The sequence below is a fragment of the Balaenoptera ricei genome, chromosome 2, assembly GCF_028023285.1.
Source record: "Balaenoptera ricei isolate mBalRic1 chromosome 2, mBalRic1.hap2, whole genome shotgun sequence".
Classification (NCBI taxonomy): domain Eukaryota; kingdom Metazoa; phylum Chordata; class Mammalia; order Artiodactyla; family Balaenopteridae; genus Balaenoptera; species Balaenoptera ricei.
The window spans coordinates 141,928,702-141,944,859 of NC_082640.1; the positions used below are offsets into that span (position 1 = coordinate 141,928,702).

The 16,158-nt window shown below is 39.1% G+C and overlaps 1 protein-coding gene across 1 annotated transcript; it reads left to right on the forward strand.

The window, feature by feature from the left end:
- Positions 1 to 382: 382 nt before the first annotated feature.
- On the forward strand, positions 383 to 15,159 carry CDKN3 (cyclin dependent kinase inhibitor 3). Its single transcript, XM_059915713.1, has 8 exons — positions 383 to 457; positions 2,841 to 2,923; positions 4,223 to 4,278; positions 4,775 to 4,819; positions 7,196 to 7,418; positions 11,661 to 11,692; positions 13,395 to 13,498; positions 14,983 to 15,159. The coding sequence occupies exons 1-8, from the start codon at positions 449 to 451 to the stop codon at positions 15,067 to 15,069; spliced, it is 639 nt and encodes a 212-aa protein (XP_059771696.1). The 5' UTR covers positions 383 to 448; the 3' UTR covers positions 15,070 to 15,159.
- The last annotated feature ends 999 nt before the right edge of the window (positions 15,160 to 16,158 follow it).

The following is a 16,158-nucleotide window of genomic DNA, read 5'->3' on the forward strand; positions in this document are numbered from 1 at the left end:
AAAATAAAAAATAATTTTAAAAAACAAACAAAATTCCCTACCCTGGTACCATTTCGGATCCTGCCACGAGAAAGTACCGCTTTCCAGCATTCCCCACAGCGCTAGGGCGGCCTTTAGAAGATATCGCTCCGCCCCTCTCCCCGCCCCACCCCGCTCCCAACCGGGGGGTAGGAGGGCGCCCCCCAGCCAATCAACACTCAGCAGGGCCCTCCTCCGGCGCGTGTTTCAAAGGCCCCCTAGGAACCAATGAGCGGTTAGAGGCCGAACCAGGGCAACGGAGTAAGAAACAGGGAGAGTGTCCGATTGGTTCCAAGAAGAAGCCTCGCCCCACCTCATAGAAGGATGTACCAATGAGCTGAGCGGAGGGGCAGACGGCGCGGGGCGGAGGCTGAGACGCTGGTGCTGCCCGAGGGAGGAGGAGGTCGGTCTGCATGTTGGGCGGCCAGTTATGAAGCCGGTGAGTGGGGCCGGGGATTGGAGGAACAGAGCCGCAGGGATGGGAGCGGTCCCGAGGCCAGTTATTGAGCCCGGGGACAGCCCCAGCCTGGTCGCGACACGACTCGCGCAGTAACCGTCCAGGGAAGGGGAGGTGGCGCTTCCCGGGACCTGCGAGAAGGATGGCAGCGAAGGAACAGGGTCGGAGGCGGGCGAGGGGAAGACGCACATTCGCTGTGCGCCTGTTGTGGGCTGTGAGCTGTCGCAGGCGGGGTCTCCTAAGCCTCATGACAGCCCTGCCAGAGAGGGCTGAGCCCCGTTTTACGAAGGAACTGAGGCATAGAGAGCTTAAGTGTCTCCGTGCATCATTCAGCCTGATACCCCAGCCCCAAAGCATATCCTGGGATGCCCTGGGCCCCCTGGGGAGCAATCCTCTCCGCGGACGGGGAAATCTTCCTGAAAGATGATTAACACCCCCCGCATGTGGTGTGTCACCACGGCCACCATCCCACGGGGCCACCTGGCACTGCGTCCCTTTCCCTGGAGTTAAGAATCTCTGGGCTTGGGGAAGCGGAAACATCCAACTCTGTTAGGATTTGTAAAGCTGGCTGGGAGACCCTGAGTGAATGGGCCACACAAACTGAAACTCTGGAATCATCAAAACTGCCTTAAAGGAAAAGAAAGAAAAAACAGGCTTAAGGAGCTGAAGCCCCACCTGACTCACATCACCTACCACCAGAGCTGACAACCTGTTGAAGGGGCTCCATTTGAGTTGAGTTGATAATAATAATACGGATAGATCCAAAGCAACTCAAACCCATGGCCTAAATTGGCTCTGTAAAGTGATCTGGTAGTTACAAACAAGACCATTATAGAGTAGAATATAGCTTCAGAGCTAGAAAAGACATTAGGCAGTTACACTTGCTAATCCCCATATTTCCATGTGGAGGAACATCAGCTGTCCTTCACTCCTGGCCTCTTTCTACACTTGTCCACAGAAGGGGAAGAGTGAGTGATCTGATCTCTGAGTTTGGGAGGAACTGAACAAAAGTAGCTCAACCCTTCCTTCCCTTCTCTTTGCAGAGAGTACCAGCCATCTGGGGTGCTCTCTGCCACAGGGGAGCCATGGGTTGTCCATCACTGCCTGTGCCTGGGTGGATAAGTCCAATTCTGGAGTGAAGAATTGACAAGCCCACTTGACCTCAGCTTTAAAGCCACATCCTCCATCCTCCATCTGACACGCAGTAATAAAACTGATATATTGATCTCCATTTGCCTCTCCATTGTCTCATCCCTCAGTTGGTTCCAACTAGGAAGTAGAAGAAAGGTGTGTTTTTTATTGGTCCTATAACACATCTTCCATGTAGCAGTGCTTCCCACGTGATTTTCAACTGCTTAGATCAGCACACAAAGTTCATCTCAGTCTCTCTAGTCCAGTGGTTCACAAAGTTAGGGACATGTTATTCTACCTATACTCCCCACTCACCCACCAACCAAATTGCTAGGCTGTTTGGGGGTTATTTATTGAGAAATGGGGTAGAGAAAACTACTTCTTTAGCTTCCTCTTCTCTGCTCTGATGTCACAGTTCCTGGATACAGTCAGCTCTCGGTGTCCGTGGGTGCGGAGGACCAACTGTCCCATGTTGGTCCGTTTTATGTAAGGGACTTGAGCATCTGGGGATTTTGGAACCCGCGGTGAGGGGAGAGGTCCTGGAACCAACCAATCCCCCCCCACCCCGCGGACACCAAGGGACTATACTGTACAAAGCCCTTTCTCTTTTTGCCTTAATTGCCTTAACTTCTCTATCTGCTTAAAAACCTCCTGCTCATCGGTCAAAACCCAACTAATGGATCTGTCCTCTGTGAAGCTTTCTCCAGCTCCCTAAGCAGTCAGTCACTCCCTTGTCTGCTCTGAAGGGCATAGTGCCATTTTAGCACTTCTAACTTTTTTGAATCTATTTACACATTGTCTCTCCAATTATACTGAAGGCAGGCTATTTATTTTATGGATCTTTGCATCTCCAGAGCTTGGCAAATGAAGGGGTCCAAGAAATGTTTGTGAATGAATGAATGAATAAATCTCCTCGCTTTATAGTTTTGGAAAACTGAGATCCAGTAGAAACTGACATCACTTGTCCAAGTTTATACAGTAAGTGGCAGAGCCAAGACCAGAAGACAGGTTTCTTGGTTCCCAATCCAACACTCTTTTCCACTACATGGGGCTGTAATTATTAATAGGACAGTAAACAGCAATAGCTTATTATTGATATCGCTGATCTCTCTGATATTCCAGGTTGAGTAAATTGCAAATATGCATCAGTTTGTCTTTAAGCAAGGATCAGCTATACTAAAACTATATGTAAATATTCTTTACAGTTATTTAACATAACTGATTTCTTTTGAAGCCTAGTTCAGTGCAAACAAGTGAGTTTGACTCATCAGACGAAGAGCCTATTGAAGATGAACAGACTCCAATTCAGATATCATGGTATGTTAACCTTTCTGATCAATGATGAGCTAAAATATTTGATGGGTACATAATAATCGTTGTAGAATTTAGTCTACATATTGAAAATGATTCTCTTCTGCTGATTATATAATTCTTATCTTTCTTATCTATGGTAGAATAAAGCTTTTTTGGGGGGGGGGGTAGGGGGAGTGGTGGGAGTTCCTTCCTTATACATTGAGAAAACCATAGTAGAAACAAGGAGTTAAGATTGGAATGATCTCCCATTTAGTACCAAAACCTTCTTATTCTTTTACGACAAAAGAATAGTGTACCAAACGTAGGATGAGATATCCTATGTTATCATTTATTCCAGTCCTAGAACTACTTGCCACAATAATGCATCTATCAGCAGACCCTGTTTAAGATAAAAGCCACATCACCATAGATACAATAACAAAAACAAATGTTTTTATATAAAATCAACTTCTGAATTTTGGCAGTGACTTACGGTTACAGCAGGTTCTCTACAATCCCTGTAAGTGTAATAATCTCTCTCTTTAAGCACTGACCCTGCCGTAGGAAGAGAAAAAAAGTGTTGTCCCTATAGTTCTTTTGTTCTGCCATCAAATAGCAATTAACTTTCATTTCCCCTTCTAAGCCCCCTTCGAACTCAAAAACTCATCTAATTTTCAAAGTCAGGTGGTATTTATACAATGCCCCATATTTTCCTCTAAATTCATCTTCTGTTTTGCAGACAAGGTGAGCCTCTGCCTGCTTTGTCCCCAAGTACTGCAAATTGGGAATAGGATTTCTTGAAATTATTTCATTTTAACCAAAATCCATTACAACAAAGAATAGTTAGCCTGTGGGTTTTATTCTATGAAATTGTGTCTGTTTAAGGAAGTCCTATAAAGAAATCTTAAAATAGTAATTTCAAATGAATGCTGGAGATGAAATTGTCAAATGGTCATTTTCCAGCTTATTTCCTAAGGTTACTAACACAAAATATCTCAGGTAACAAACCACAGGGTAACTTAAGTACACTTTATACTAGCTGTAAGCAACCTAGGCATTACTATCTTTAAGTTAGTTTAAGTTGGCTTGCCACTTTTAAGACTTAAATTGCAACAAAGCAAATGATAAGTTCCTATTTCAAAACTCCTAGTCTTTCTAAGCCTTTTTGTGACCAATACATTGATATTTAACTATGAATTTTTGTTTTGTGACTGCTGTAAAACTTTAAAACACCTTCATTTAGTGGCAGGCACACACGTTTGTATAAATGTCCATCTATAACTTTAAATTGAACTAAACTTGATAACGTTTTATTCCTTTCAGGCTACCCCTGTCACGAGTGAATTGTTCTCAATTTCTTGGTTTATGTGCTCTTCCAGGTAGGTGACACTATTGATATATTAGAAATTATTTTTTATATAATTCTCTGTACTGAGCAGTAAGAGAATTTCACAGACTATCAGCATAAGAACTCAGTTCTGGAAACCCTCTTGGTGGGCTGTAGATAAAGGCACATAGACCCACTCTTCAACCCTTCCACATCCACATTCACAGTTCTGCATTTCTGATTTACCTATTTTAATAAAATGTAACACAGGGGTACGATGTGAGGCTAAGGACTACAGCCAGGTACTTGTTACAGAAAGGACACAGAATAAAGAATCCTTGGATTAAGAGTTCCTTCAGCTGGGATCTATGAATCCCTGGAATTATATTCCTAAGAATATAAGAAATTTAAATTCCCATTCAGAATGGAATTGAAGCGTATAAATGATCACGTGTAATGACTTTCTACAGTAGCTATATATGTGTTTAATATACTTGTTATTTATGACCAGAAACTGACTCTTTCACTTGCCTTGTTACTACTTACAGGTTGTAAATTTAAAGATGTTAGAAGAAATATCCAAAAAGATACAGGTAGGTGTAATATGACAGAACCATCTTAATAGGTTCTTAAAAAATAATACTAAAAATCTCTTTGTCCAAAAGAACAAACGGTAGTCTCTTCTGAATTTTCCAAAAAAATGTTTGGTATTTCATAAAGTTTCAAGCTATAGACTTATTCTAATATGTGAAGAGGTATTTGTGAAGGGCAAAGAAGACTCATCATTTACTAAACATAGTGTTGCTTTTCACTGATTGTTGTAGTTCTATACATAAAAACTGCATTTGTGTTGTAATGTATAAGTTGGAGGGGGAAAAGTATGTAAATAGAAAGCTGACATTGCACTGCCCAGATCTTTGAACATACTGTTCTTTGCAGACTTGACTGTGTTACTGGAAATTAAGCCTGAGCTGGGAACCCAGAGGTAGTATTAAAATTGTCCATCCCACATAGAAAATTTACAGAACCAGTGTCTAGGTGGAAAAGATGGAATAGGGTCTGATCTCTGCATGCCCAAGGGTGTTCTTAGCCTCAAGTCTAATAATCCTACAAATATCCTGATAATCTGTCCCAATTTGGAATTTATATATTGTATGATACTAACAAATTTAGACTTTCAAAATATTTTATTCTGGTTGGCCTGGAATGTCTCAAGCCTAATAGTCCTACCAATGTCCTTATGATAAACCAATACAAAAATGTATATATTGTTTGATTCTGACCACTATAGATTTTATAAATCTTAAAATTCTGTCCTAGTTATCCTAGAATATCAATTTGCTAATATACTTTCTTTAATTTACCTACCAGAAAAGACTTAAAGGACTAATAGATTAGTTGACCCTTGCAGTATTTGTAAAGATTTTCTGCTCTAGAGATACCCACCATGGTAGGAAATTTCCATCTGGAGAACATTCAGTTATGAGCAAAATATCATTTAAATCATTGGTTCAAGAACCAATCTTGCACATTTTGGAAAGCCCTATTCATTTAGTCTCTTTTATAAAAGGAGTTTCCAATTTTTTACCAAACCTCTTTTTTCTTCCAATGAAATCTTAAATGGAATCCAATACACAAAATAGATGACAGTGTCTGAAGGGGGAGACCTAGACTCTCCCGGCAGCACTTCTGTGTCCGTCCTCAGAGTCTTTTCTGGGAAAGTTGAAATCTACTATAAAATAGAAATTATTCAATGCGTGCAAGAGGCAAATAGGAAATTACCTACTGTCTTAAAAATGGTTACGGATGTCAACTGCAAGTTAAACCCTTTTACAAGTACAAAAGCATAATAGTATTATCTAGAGCAGCACTGTCCAACAGAAACATATTGGGAGCCACAAATAGAAGCCATATATATACTTTTGACATTTTCTAGGGGCCACATTAAAAAAGTAAAAACAGGTAAAATTAATTTTAGTAACATACTTGATTTAACCTCATATAGGCTAAATAGTATCGTTTCAATGGGTTTTAAGTATAAAACAAATTATTGAGATAGGAGTTTTTTGGTACTTGGTCTTTGAAATCAGATACGTATTTTACATTTACAATACATCTCAATTTGGACTAGCCATATTTCGAGTACAGGTTTAGAGTTTCATGATAAAAAGTACTTTGTACTTAAATAGCTAAATGTCCTAGGATTTAGTGGGTGGGGAGAGAAAAAGGGGAATCAGATGAGTCAGAATTATTCATTATGAACTAAATGCTCTGTAGTGAATATTGCCCTAAGGAAGCTCCAGTGAACAGAATGGCCTGCAGTACTCTCGCTTGGTTCATATCATTATACTGAAATTCGCTAAGTCACATAATTTTCATACAGCTAATGCTTTATTTCCTAGAAACCTAGTCCATAAAATTAAATACATAATGGTGCAGTACAGTGCAAATATAGGTGACAATACAAGAGCTCTGGCACCATGGCTATGCTGGAGATTTTATATACAGTGCTTAGGGTAAAACAAAATAACAGAGACTTGTACACAGCAAACACCATTGATTTGGTGAGAAGAAAATGGGAAAAAATGTGCTATCATTCCTTCATATTTTGAAATATTAGGTGTTTTACAGTTTATTTTAAAGCAGTATTATAAAAAAATATTTTTTTCAAAACAGCAATATAATGGATGTCTTAAAATCCAGTAAAAAAACATTTTGACTTATAAAGTCAGGTTTCATTTTAATAACCTTTTGGTTCAGATGTTTCGAATTACTATTTTGTGCTTAGTGACTTGGTTTTTACCCTAGTTTGAAGACAGATCAGTATTGTTTTAGATTATCAATGAGCACTTCAAAGGTTATCGTTTGTTTGGTTTAAGGAACTTAACTCCATATTTTCCCTCCTGACTGTATTTAAATTTGTAATGTTTTGTCCATGTGTGTCCTTGTGTATCTTGGTCTATTGGCAGAAGAACTAAAGAGCTATGGTATACAAGACATATTTGTTTTCTGCACCAGAGGGGAACTGTCAAAATATAGAGTTCCAAACCTTGTGGATCTCTACCATCAGTGTGGAATTATCACTCATCATCATCCGATTCCATTTGGAGGGACTCCTGACATAGCCAGCTGCTGTGACATAATGGAGGAGCTTGAAATCTGCCTTAAAAATAACCGAAAAACCTTAATACAGTATGTTTTCCTTTTCTCCGTATATTACATGAAAAATGTCCCAGTCAAAATGATTTCTCAAATTATTGTATCCTTATGCAGTTATTACCTACCTTATAGTTTGTTGCAAGGATCAAAAGGAGATAGTACATGAAAAGTACTAGCACCATGCCTGGCACAGAGCAAGCACTCAGATATTTGCCATTATTACTTTTGAAGAGTAAGGACAATAAATGAGTAGATTAGGAAATTTTTAGGATAGGGTAACAGGCTTTTTTTTTTTTCTTTCTTTCCTTTTGTCTTAGACCTTTACTCATAATATTGGGACCTTCTCCTTCCCAAAAAGGTGAGGGCATCATTCTTGTTATGTAACACTGTACCTACTGGTCGGCCTTTCGGTTGTTTAGTTTCTTCCAATAGCAAGAAAGTCCATTTTTTAAAAATTAGCAGCAAAGGAATTATCCCTAAGCAATGAGCAATCCTAAAAACAGGACTTGAAAATTATATTTGATGATATGAATTTGCTACCTGAATGAAGGAGGGACTCTCATCGTTTGTCAGTGGCTGTAAATAAGCTGCTGGTATGAAAGTTTAAAACAAAAGAAAATGGATTAAGGGGAAAAAATGAGGAGAAAAGAAAAAAGTAGCTTGGAGAAAGGAAGAAGAAAGTGACAATCAGCAGTAGACAGTAGCATTGGAAAGACTCTAAGTGGTGCCATGGAAAGGAACATTAGTTACACCAGAAGTGAGACCCACAGAGCAGAGGGGAGCCGGCCACAAGGAGAAAACTATAGACTTATTCTAATATGTGAGGAGGTATTTGTGAAGAGCAAAGAGAACTCATCATTTACTAAACATAGGTCTTTGTGCTTATTGGGGTTTTTTTGTTTTTTTGGTTTTTGGGGTGTCTTTTTGTTTGTTTGTTTTTTGCATCCTAATCTTCTTAATCCTTTCTGGAGCAAGATAGAGCATTAAGTAGTGTAATAGCTCAAAAGCTCTAAGGTCATTGCTTTGAGCTAGAAAGTATACAGACTATACCAAATAACTGAGTAGTCTCAGGCACCTAGGAAAAGGGAAAGCTCAGCCAGCTTCTCTCTCCTTAGACCAAGAGCCCCGGGGCTTCATGCTAGTAGCTCATGTTCTGAAAGCAAACCAACGAGTACAAGGGTCTTTGGGGACACATATCTGTTTGTGACCAAACTAAACTCTGATATAGAGAACTATCACCTGCAAAGTAGGGGAAAAAGAACTAGAAGCCATCCTACATCCTACAGTTTCCAAACTTTATAGAAACACATCATCTCTCATCTAGTACTAACTGTAGAAGCAAAATTTTAGAATAAATACAGTTGCCTGTGCTAAATGTTCTGATAAATCTAAGTAAAATAGCATTAGGTGGTTAGATGGAGCTAGTGAAAAATATTTTACAATTTTTGAACCCATTTTCAAACCAATTCTGAGATTTTTTTTTTTCAAACGAATCTTTGAAAGCAGGCTCTACTGAAAGATTACTAGAGATCAGACTAGCTCAGGTTAGAAAAGCTGAACAAAATCTACTCTAGCAAGTTCTAGCAAACCAAATGCTCTGGTGTTTGAATACAAACAGAATGGAAAGGTGGATGGGCAATCTTGCATATGTCAAATGCTTCAGGCTCCCATAAAATAAAGCATCTGATGACTGGAAATTTTCATTGTCCTAGAGCTTTCAAAGGTGTTCCTACAGTGACTAATGTTTGGACAAAGACGATTTTCTATCCTTTCTACTATCTTTGGGTGCCCACACTGCTAGACAGCTCTAGAGTTTATCCCTCAGGAACAGGGTCTGGTACATTTTTTTCCCTGTTCTGTTGTCTGTCCTCCCTGGACATTTTTGTTCCTTTATAAAGTCAGTGAACACTGCTCGCCTATTTTGTTACATCATTTCCTGCAGCTGTTGTAACAAAGGACCACAAACTGGGTCGCTTAAAAAACAGAAGTTTATTCCCACCCAGTTCTAGTGGCTAGAAGTCCAAAATCAAGGTGTCAGCAGGGCTATCTTCAGTCAGAAACCCTGGATAGAGTCCTTCCTCACTTCTTCCTAGCTTCTGGTGGTGGCCGGCAATCCTTGGCATTCTTTGGCTTATGGCTGCATCACTCCCCTCTGCCTCTGTCATCACATGATTCTCCCTGTGTGTCTGTGTTTTCATATGGTGTTTCCTATTATAAGGACACCAGTCATATTGGATTAGGACCCACCCTAATGACCTCATCTTAACTTGATTATATCTGCAAAGACCCTATTTTCAAATAAGGTCACATGCACAGTACCAGCGATTAGGTACATATCTTTTGGGGGGGGGCACAGTTCAACCCATAACACCTACTGTGTATGAAACATTGTGAATATAAAATACACACTCTAGACACAGTCCCCACCCTCAAGGAACCCACAGCCAATGACACTATCATGTAAGTGTAATAATACTCAAAACAGGTGTATACGAGGCAGTACACAGGATGGCAGTGGTTCCTATGGGGGCACAGAGGCATTTCAGAAGTTGAAATTTGAGCTAGGTTTTGAAGGATGAGTAGGAATCAAACAGGGGAGGAAAGATAAAGCTAGCAAGATACAAAGTGGTAGGGCTTCCCTGGTGGCGCAGGGGTTGAGAATCTGCCTGCCAATGCAGGGGACACGGGTTTGGGCCCTGGTCTGGGAAGATCCCACATGCCGCGGAGCAACTGGGCCCGTGAGCCACAATTACTGAGCCTGCGCGTCTGGAGCCTGTGCTCCGCAACAAGAGAGGCCACGATAGTGAGAGGCCCGCGCACTGCGATGAAGAGTGGCCCCCGCTTGCCGCAACTAGAGAAAGCCCTCGCACAGAAGCAAAGACCCAACACAGCCATAAATAAATTAATTAATTAATTTAAAAAAAAAGATATAAAGCGGTAATCTTTTTTTTTTTTTTTTTTGGCTGCATTCGGTCTTCGTTGCTGTGCGCAGGCTTTCTGTAGTTGTGGTGAGCAGGGGCTACTCTTCATTGCGGTGCGCGGGCTTCTCATTGCAGTGGCTTCTCTTGTTGCGGAGCACGGGCTCTAGAGCGCAGGCTCAGTAGTTGTGGCGCACGGGCTTAGTTGCTCCACGCCACGTGGGATCTTCCCAGACCAGGGATCGAACCTATGTCCCCTGCATTGGCAGGCGGATTCTCAACCACTGCGCCACCAGGGAAGTCCCAAAAGTGGTACATCTTAATCTTGAAGAAAGCCACTAAAATGTTCTACCTCTCTCTACCTTTATACAGTAGAGCCTCGTCTCTGAAACAGGCCTACAGCTGGGACACTTTGTAGAAAGCAAGTTCATCAGTTATCCAGGGGTCAGTACCTGTTTGGTCCTCTGTTTCACATCCTATCACAAGACGTGTATCTACAGCTCCATCTACAAATACACCACAGTAACTGATGCTCATAATGAGTTGTCAGCACTGAATTAGGATCAGTACACCCTCTGAGAAAGGAAGTATGGAATACACTTCTTTAGGATCTTTGAAACTGATTAAAGTGAATGGTTTTATTGCTTAAGAATCAGTCCTTGTTTTTCTAGAAAATCCAGTTATACAGAACTGCTCATTTCTTCACAATGCTACATAATAGCAGCTAACGTTCATTTACTTCTTACTCTGTGCCAAGCTCTGTTGTGAGGTTTACAAATGTTATCTCATTCAGTCCTCACTGTGACATAGGTACTGTTGCTGGCCCCATCTTATAGGTGAAAAGGCTGAGGCCCAGAGAGGTTAAATAACTTAGGTTCACACATCTAATAAGTGACAGATTCAGGATTCAACCCCAGGCGGTGCGGCTCCAGAGCCCAGGCTTTAAACCTCTAGGATACACTGCCTCTTTACTCTTTCTAGATGAATGAAGAATTATCATACGGACCTGTCCCATAACCACTAAGGTTCTGTTTAGAGAAAAATTAAGTGGCAGTTGGTAAAAGTCGTCTGATTTCTATCAATTTAGTAACGTGTTCCACTCCTCAGATGTTTAAAGAGGTCAATAAAAAGGCCCTGCCTTCTTTGTTCCTTATAGGTGTACGGAATACCTCCCAACAAACAAATAAGCACACTTTGCTCTTGATTGATTTATTCGAAAATATTTATTAATCTCTGGGTACAAGGCACTGTGCTAGGCATTAGAGTAGAAATAGAAGGCAGAAAGAGCAAGTCTCTGGTTGTAATTGTTGGGATGGAATGAAAATGTACAAACTTCAAAACTGTACTTCCCTTTCAGCTGTTATGGAGGACTTGGGAGATCTTGTCTTGGTAAGAAATATATTTCTATTATTCAGTTTGTTTTTTTTTAACCTCTAAGTATGAAAACTCGTGTTTCTGGGCCATATGCTCACTTTGTATGAAAATGAGACGAAACACAATATATGTCTGCTAAGACCCAAAGGATTATTTAAGGACCTAAATTTGGTGTTCCCTAGAAAGGCTGGGTGGGAGTCAGAGGTATTTTCAGCATTGTTTTGGAGGATTCTACAAAACATAATTTACAGGTCTTAGCACCTGCATTCTTGTGTTTTGTTTTGTTTTCTAATGTTCTCCCTTTGCAGGTGTTGTTAAGATATTGACAGTAACTTCTAAATAATATCCATGGGTAACATAAGCATAAAAACAAAGTTATATATGTTAACTTTAAACTTTTAAAAAATGTATTGGGGGGGAAAGAAAACAGCTAATGAAATACCACAGTGGGAGTAAGAGTTATTCCTTTTAGTGTTGGACAATATCAAAATAACAAAGTTTTGTGTTTTAAAGACATTATCAAAATGAAAAGACAACCCACAGAATGGGAAAAAAAATACTTACAAAACCATATATCTGATAAAGGACTTACCCAGACTATATAAAGAACTCTTACAACTCAATAGTAAAAAGACAATTAAAAAATTTAAAAATGGGCAAAGGATATGAATAGACATTTCTCCAAACAAAATATACAAATGACCAATAAGCGCATGGAAGAATGCTCAATATCTTAGTCCTCGGAGAAATGCAAATCAAAACCACAGAGAGATACCACCTAACACCCATTAGGATGGCTGTTACCCAAAACATGGAGAACAAGCTTTGGAGAGGATGTAGAGAAACTGGGAGCTAAATACACTGCTGGTGGGAGTGAAAAAGGTGCAGCTGCTTCGGAAAACAGCCAGGCAGTACTTCCTCAAACAGTTACACACAGAGTGACCATACGATCCAGCCATTTCACTCCTAGCCATACACCCCAAAGAAATGAAAACAGGTCCAGACAAAACCTGTGCACTAACACTTAGAGCCACATTATTCATAATAGCCAAAAAATGGAAACAACCTAAATGTCCATCAGCTGACAAATGGTTAAACAAAATGTGTAGCCATACAATGGAATATTATTCACCCATAAAAAGGAATGAAGTACTGATATGTGCCACAATGTGTACGAACCTTAAACACATTATGCTAAGTGAAAGAAGCTAGTCACAAAAGACCACGTATGATTCCATATATATGAAATGTCTAGAACAGGCAAATCCATAAGGACAGAAAGTAAATTAGTGGTTGCTTAGGGGAGGGGTGATGGGTGATAGAGGGATGATAACAGAAGTATACAGGGTTTCTTTCTGAGGTGATGAAAATGTTCTAAAACTGACTGTGGTGATGGCTGCATTTAACTGTGAATACACTAAAGTCCACTAAATTGTGCACTTTAAACGAATGAATTGTATGTGAATTATAATAACTCAATAAAGCTGTTTAAAAAAAAAATGAAGCCAGCGTTAAATTTTAATTCAACCAGTCATTTAAAATCATAATTTGTCAAAAACACATACTAAAAGGCCTCAGTCTTTTAATTCATTTCCCAAACTCAGTCTTCTCCACCAACAGAAGTCTGAATTAAGTATAAGCATATCATTAATTTATAATATACTATAAGAATATATATTACACGTAGTATACAACTTTTGTCTCATGTTCTGTTTAGTAGCTGCTTGTCTCCTCCTATACCTGTCTGACACAGTGTCACCGCAGCAAGCCATCGACAGCCTGAGGGAGCTGAGAGGGTCTGGAGCAATACAGACCATAAAGGTAAGGCGGGTGACCGTTCTCGTGAGGCTGTGGAGGGGGGCAGACCGTCACAGTGTTACACCTCATCCAAAGGGTAATGAAAATCCAAAGCATTCTATTTTTCATGTATCACCTGTTTATATTTTGATTTTTTTTTAATTTACATTTAAATATAACCTGGACGTCTGAAAAAGTTCAGTTTTTCAAACAAAATAATGAAAAATTTGAACTTTCCAGTTTACTCTTCCAAGATCCACTACTGTTCAGTGTTTGCCCATTCTGTTCTGGGAATGGATCCTCTCACCTGGAAAAATGAGGCAGTTACTATAAACTTGGTAGTTTCCTGGGTATATTTTTGACCAAAAAGATCTCATGACGATCCTATTACTGTATCACCAAAACATTTAACAAAGATAGATGAATGACTATAATAGAAAAAAATGTAAAACCATGCTAATTACCCTTTGCTGTGGATAACCTAAGTGACATCGTTCACATTTACTTTCTAACACCAAAACACTGCAGTAGCAAAGCCCCAAGGATGTTATTGATTTATAGCTCTGTAAAGCTAACTTGCCTTCCTTTCCCAATTACCCAGTCTCAACTTTAGGACTAAGTCTGAGGAGCGGGTTCTGAAAACAGAGAAGCAGCTCCCTTTATTATCTGTTTTTAACAAATGCTGCTTCAAGTTCAACATGTTCCCAAGTGTCTCTGTGACACAAAACAAAATACATGATCAGACATATGTATATGCATGTTTTACATCTTTAATCGTAGAGAGAATTAAGCCCACATTAATATGGGCTGTCAATTTATCACCTCAGCATTCTGGGGCAAACGTGCTTTTTCCATCTCTGTGCTGATGTAAGTTAGCAGTATGCAATTTCAATTTCTGAACAGTAATACAAAATGAGATTCTTGGCAGAGTGAGAATATCCTCTGGGCAGCTATTAAAACTCCAAATGAATTATTTATTTAAAGATTTTATTTTGCTTATCTGTTAAGATTAGTGATTTTATTTTAATATTATCTACTATGAAAATTGTTCCAAATGGATTTTATCATCACAAAAAGCAGAAAACTAAGGCTTCTGTAAATTAAGAAATAGATTTTCTTGAATACGCTGCTGTTAATTGCTGCAGAAAGTGCCCTCTCCCCTGTATTTACTCCCCAGGGGAAAATGCATTAGCAAAAAGAATATCTTTGTGTGTTTTTAATCTTATTTCCTCCTGCCAGTAAAGGGAGAAAGGATTTTAAAGATTTATAAAACATTGCTGTTATTTCATGCTACCTCCTAATTTTTAGAGATTTTTAAAACAAGTTTTTCACACTATATGTAGCTTTATTGAAAGATAAAACTTCCTCAAGATATAAATACCTCCTTATGCAAAAGGATGTAGAACTGTTTTTATCAAGTATTTTTTTGATTCTCGATTCCGACTAGTATGACTACTCTGGTAATTAGCTTTCTACAATGTATTTCAATATATCTTTACTTTTTTCAGCAATATAATTATCTTCATGAGTTCCGGGACAAACTAGCTGCACACCTATTATCAAGAGATTCACTATCAAGATCTGTATCTAGATAAAAGAATTTCAAATAGCATATATATATGACGATGGCAGAAATTTGAGTTCTCTAATATTTGTATTGAAATGAAACTACTATTGTTATCAAATTGAATGTAATGAATGTAGATGTGTATGTGCAGATATTCTTAAAGCTCTTATTGACAAATTTCATTGTGTCTCTTTCATCTCTTATAGGAGATAGAAAAACTGCTATACAATTTTCCTTTTAAAAATGCACTAGCTGCTCTGATATATTTTACCTGGAGGCAATGCTGAAAAAAGCATATGGAAAAATACATATATTTTTTTTTACCACACTCTTACCTCATATTATCGGTAACTACTGGGTAGCATATGACATAGTAATACATATGAAAATTGGTATGAGTAGCCATGCTAAAATTATTTAAATAACTCTTACTTCTTTATTCCTTTGAAAATTTCTCCCACTGTTTTCTCTACTTCATAGACATACAGAATTGTGAGGGATCCTATGAATCATCTCGTCACCTCCCTCCCAATACCAGATCATCCCAACAGGTGTTTATCCAGCATTTGCTGGAATTTTCCAAGATGAGGAATTCATTGGTTCAGACAGCTGCTGTTTTTACAGCATTCATTTTTTCACCCTAGGAACTACACAGAATGAACTTAATCCCTCCTCCAAATTTATTTTATAAAAGCACTTATCTACAGATTAAGTCTCCAGTTCTCACACTCCTTCACTTCACTCTATGCTACTGAACATGTCTTTTTGTCTTTAAATTCCATGTTGAGCTACCGAAAATAGTCATTTGTAGACAAGGATCATACAGTGAGTCAAAGTTAAGAGACCTCAGTGGTTTTACTGCTGCAGAGTGCCATGGCTCTCTTGGCTACTGGAAGTCACAAAGGTGACCAACAGTCAGAGGCACTTCCACACAAGACAAAGCAAATTTCACTACATCAACCCTTAATTTTAAATAATCATATAATTACCAAAAGTCTTACTCTCTCACTCTTCTTGCTCTGATGGACTACTTTAATTTCATTAGAGAATAAAACAATTACTAGTGCTGTTTGGGAACTTCAGACCAGAGAGCCAGCATGTACCATAATATAAAATC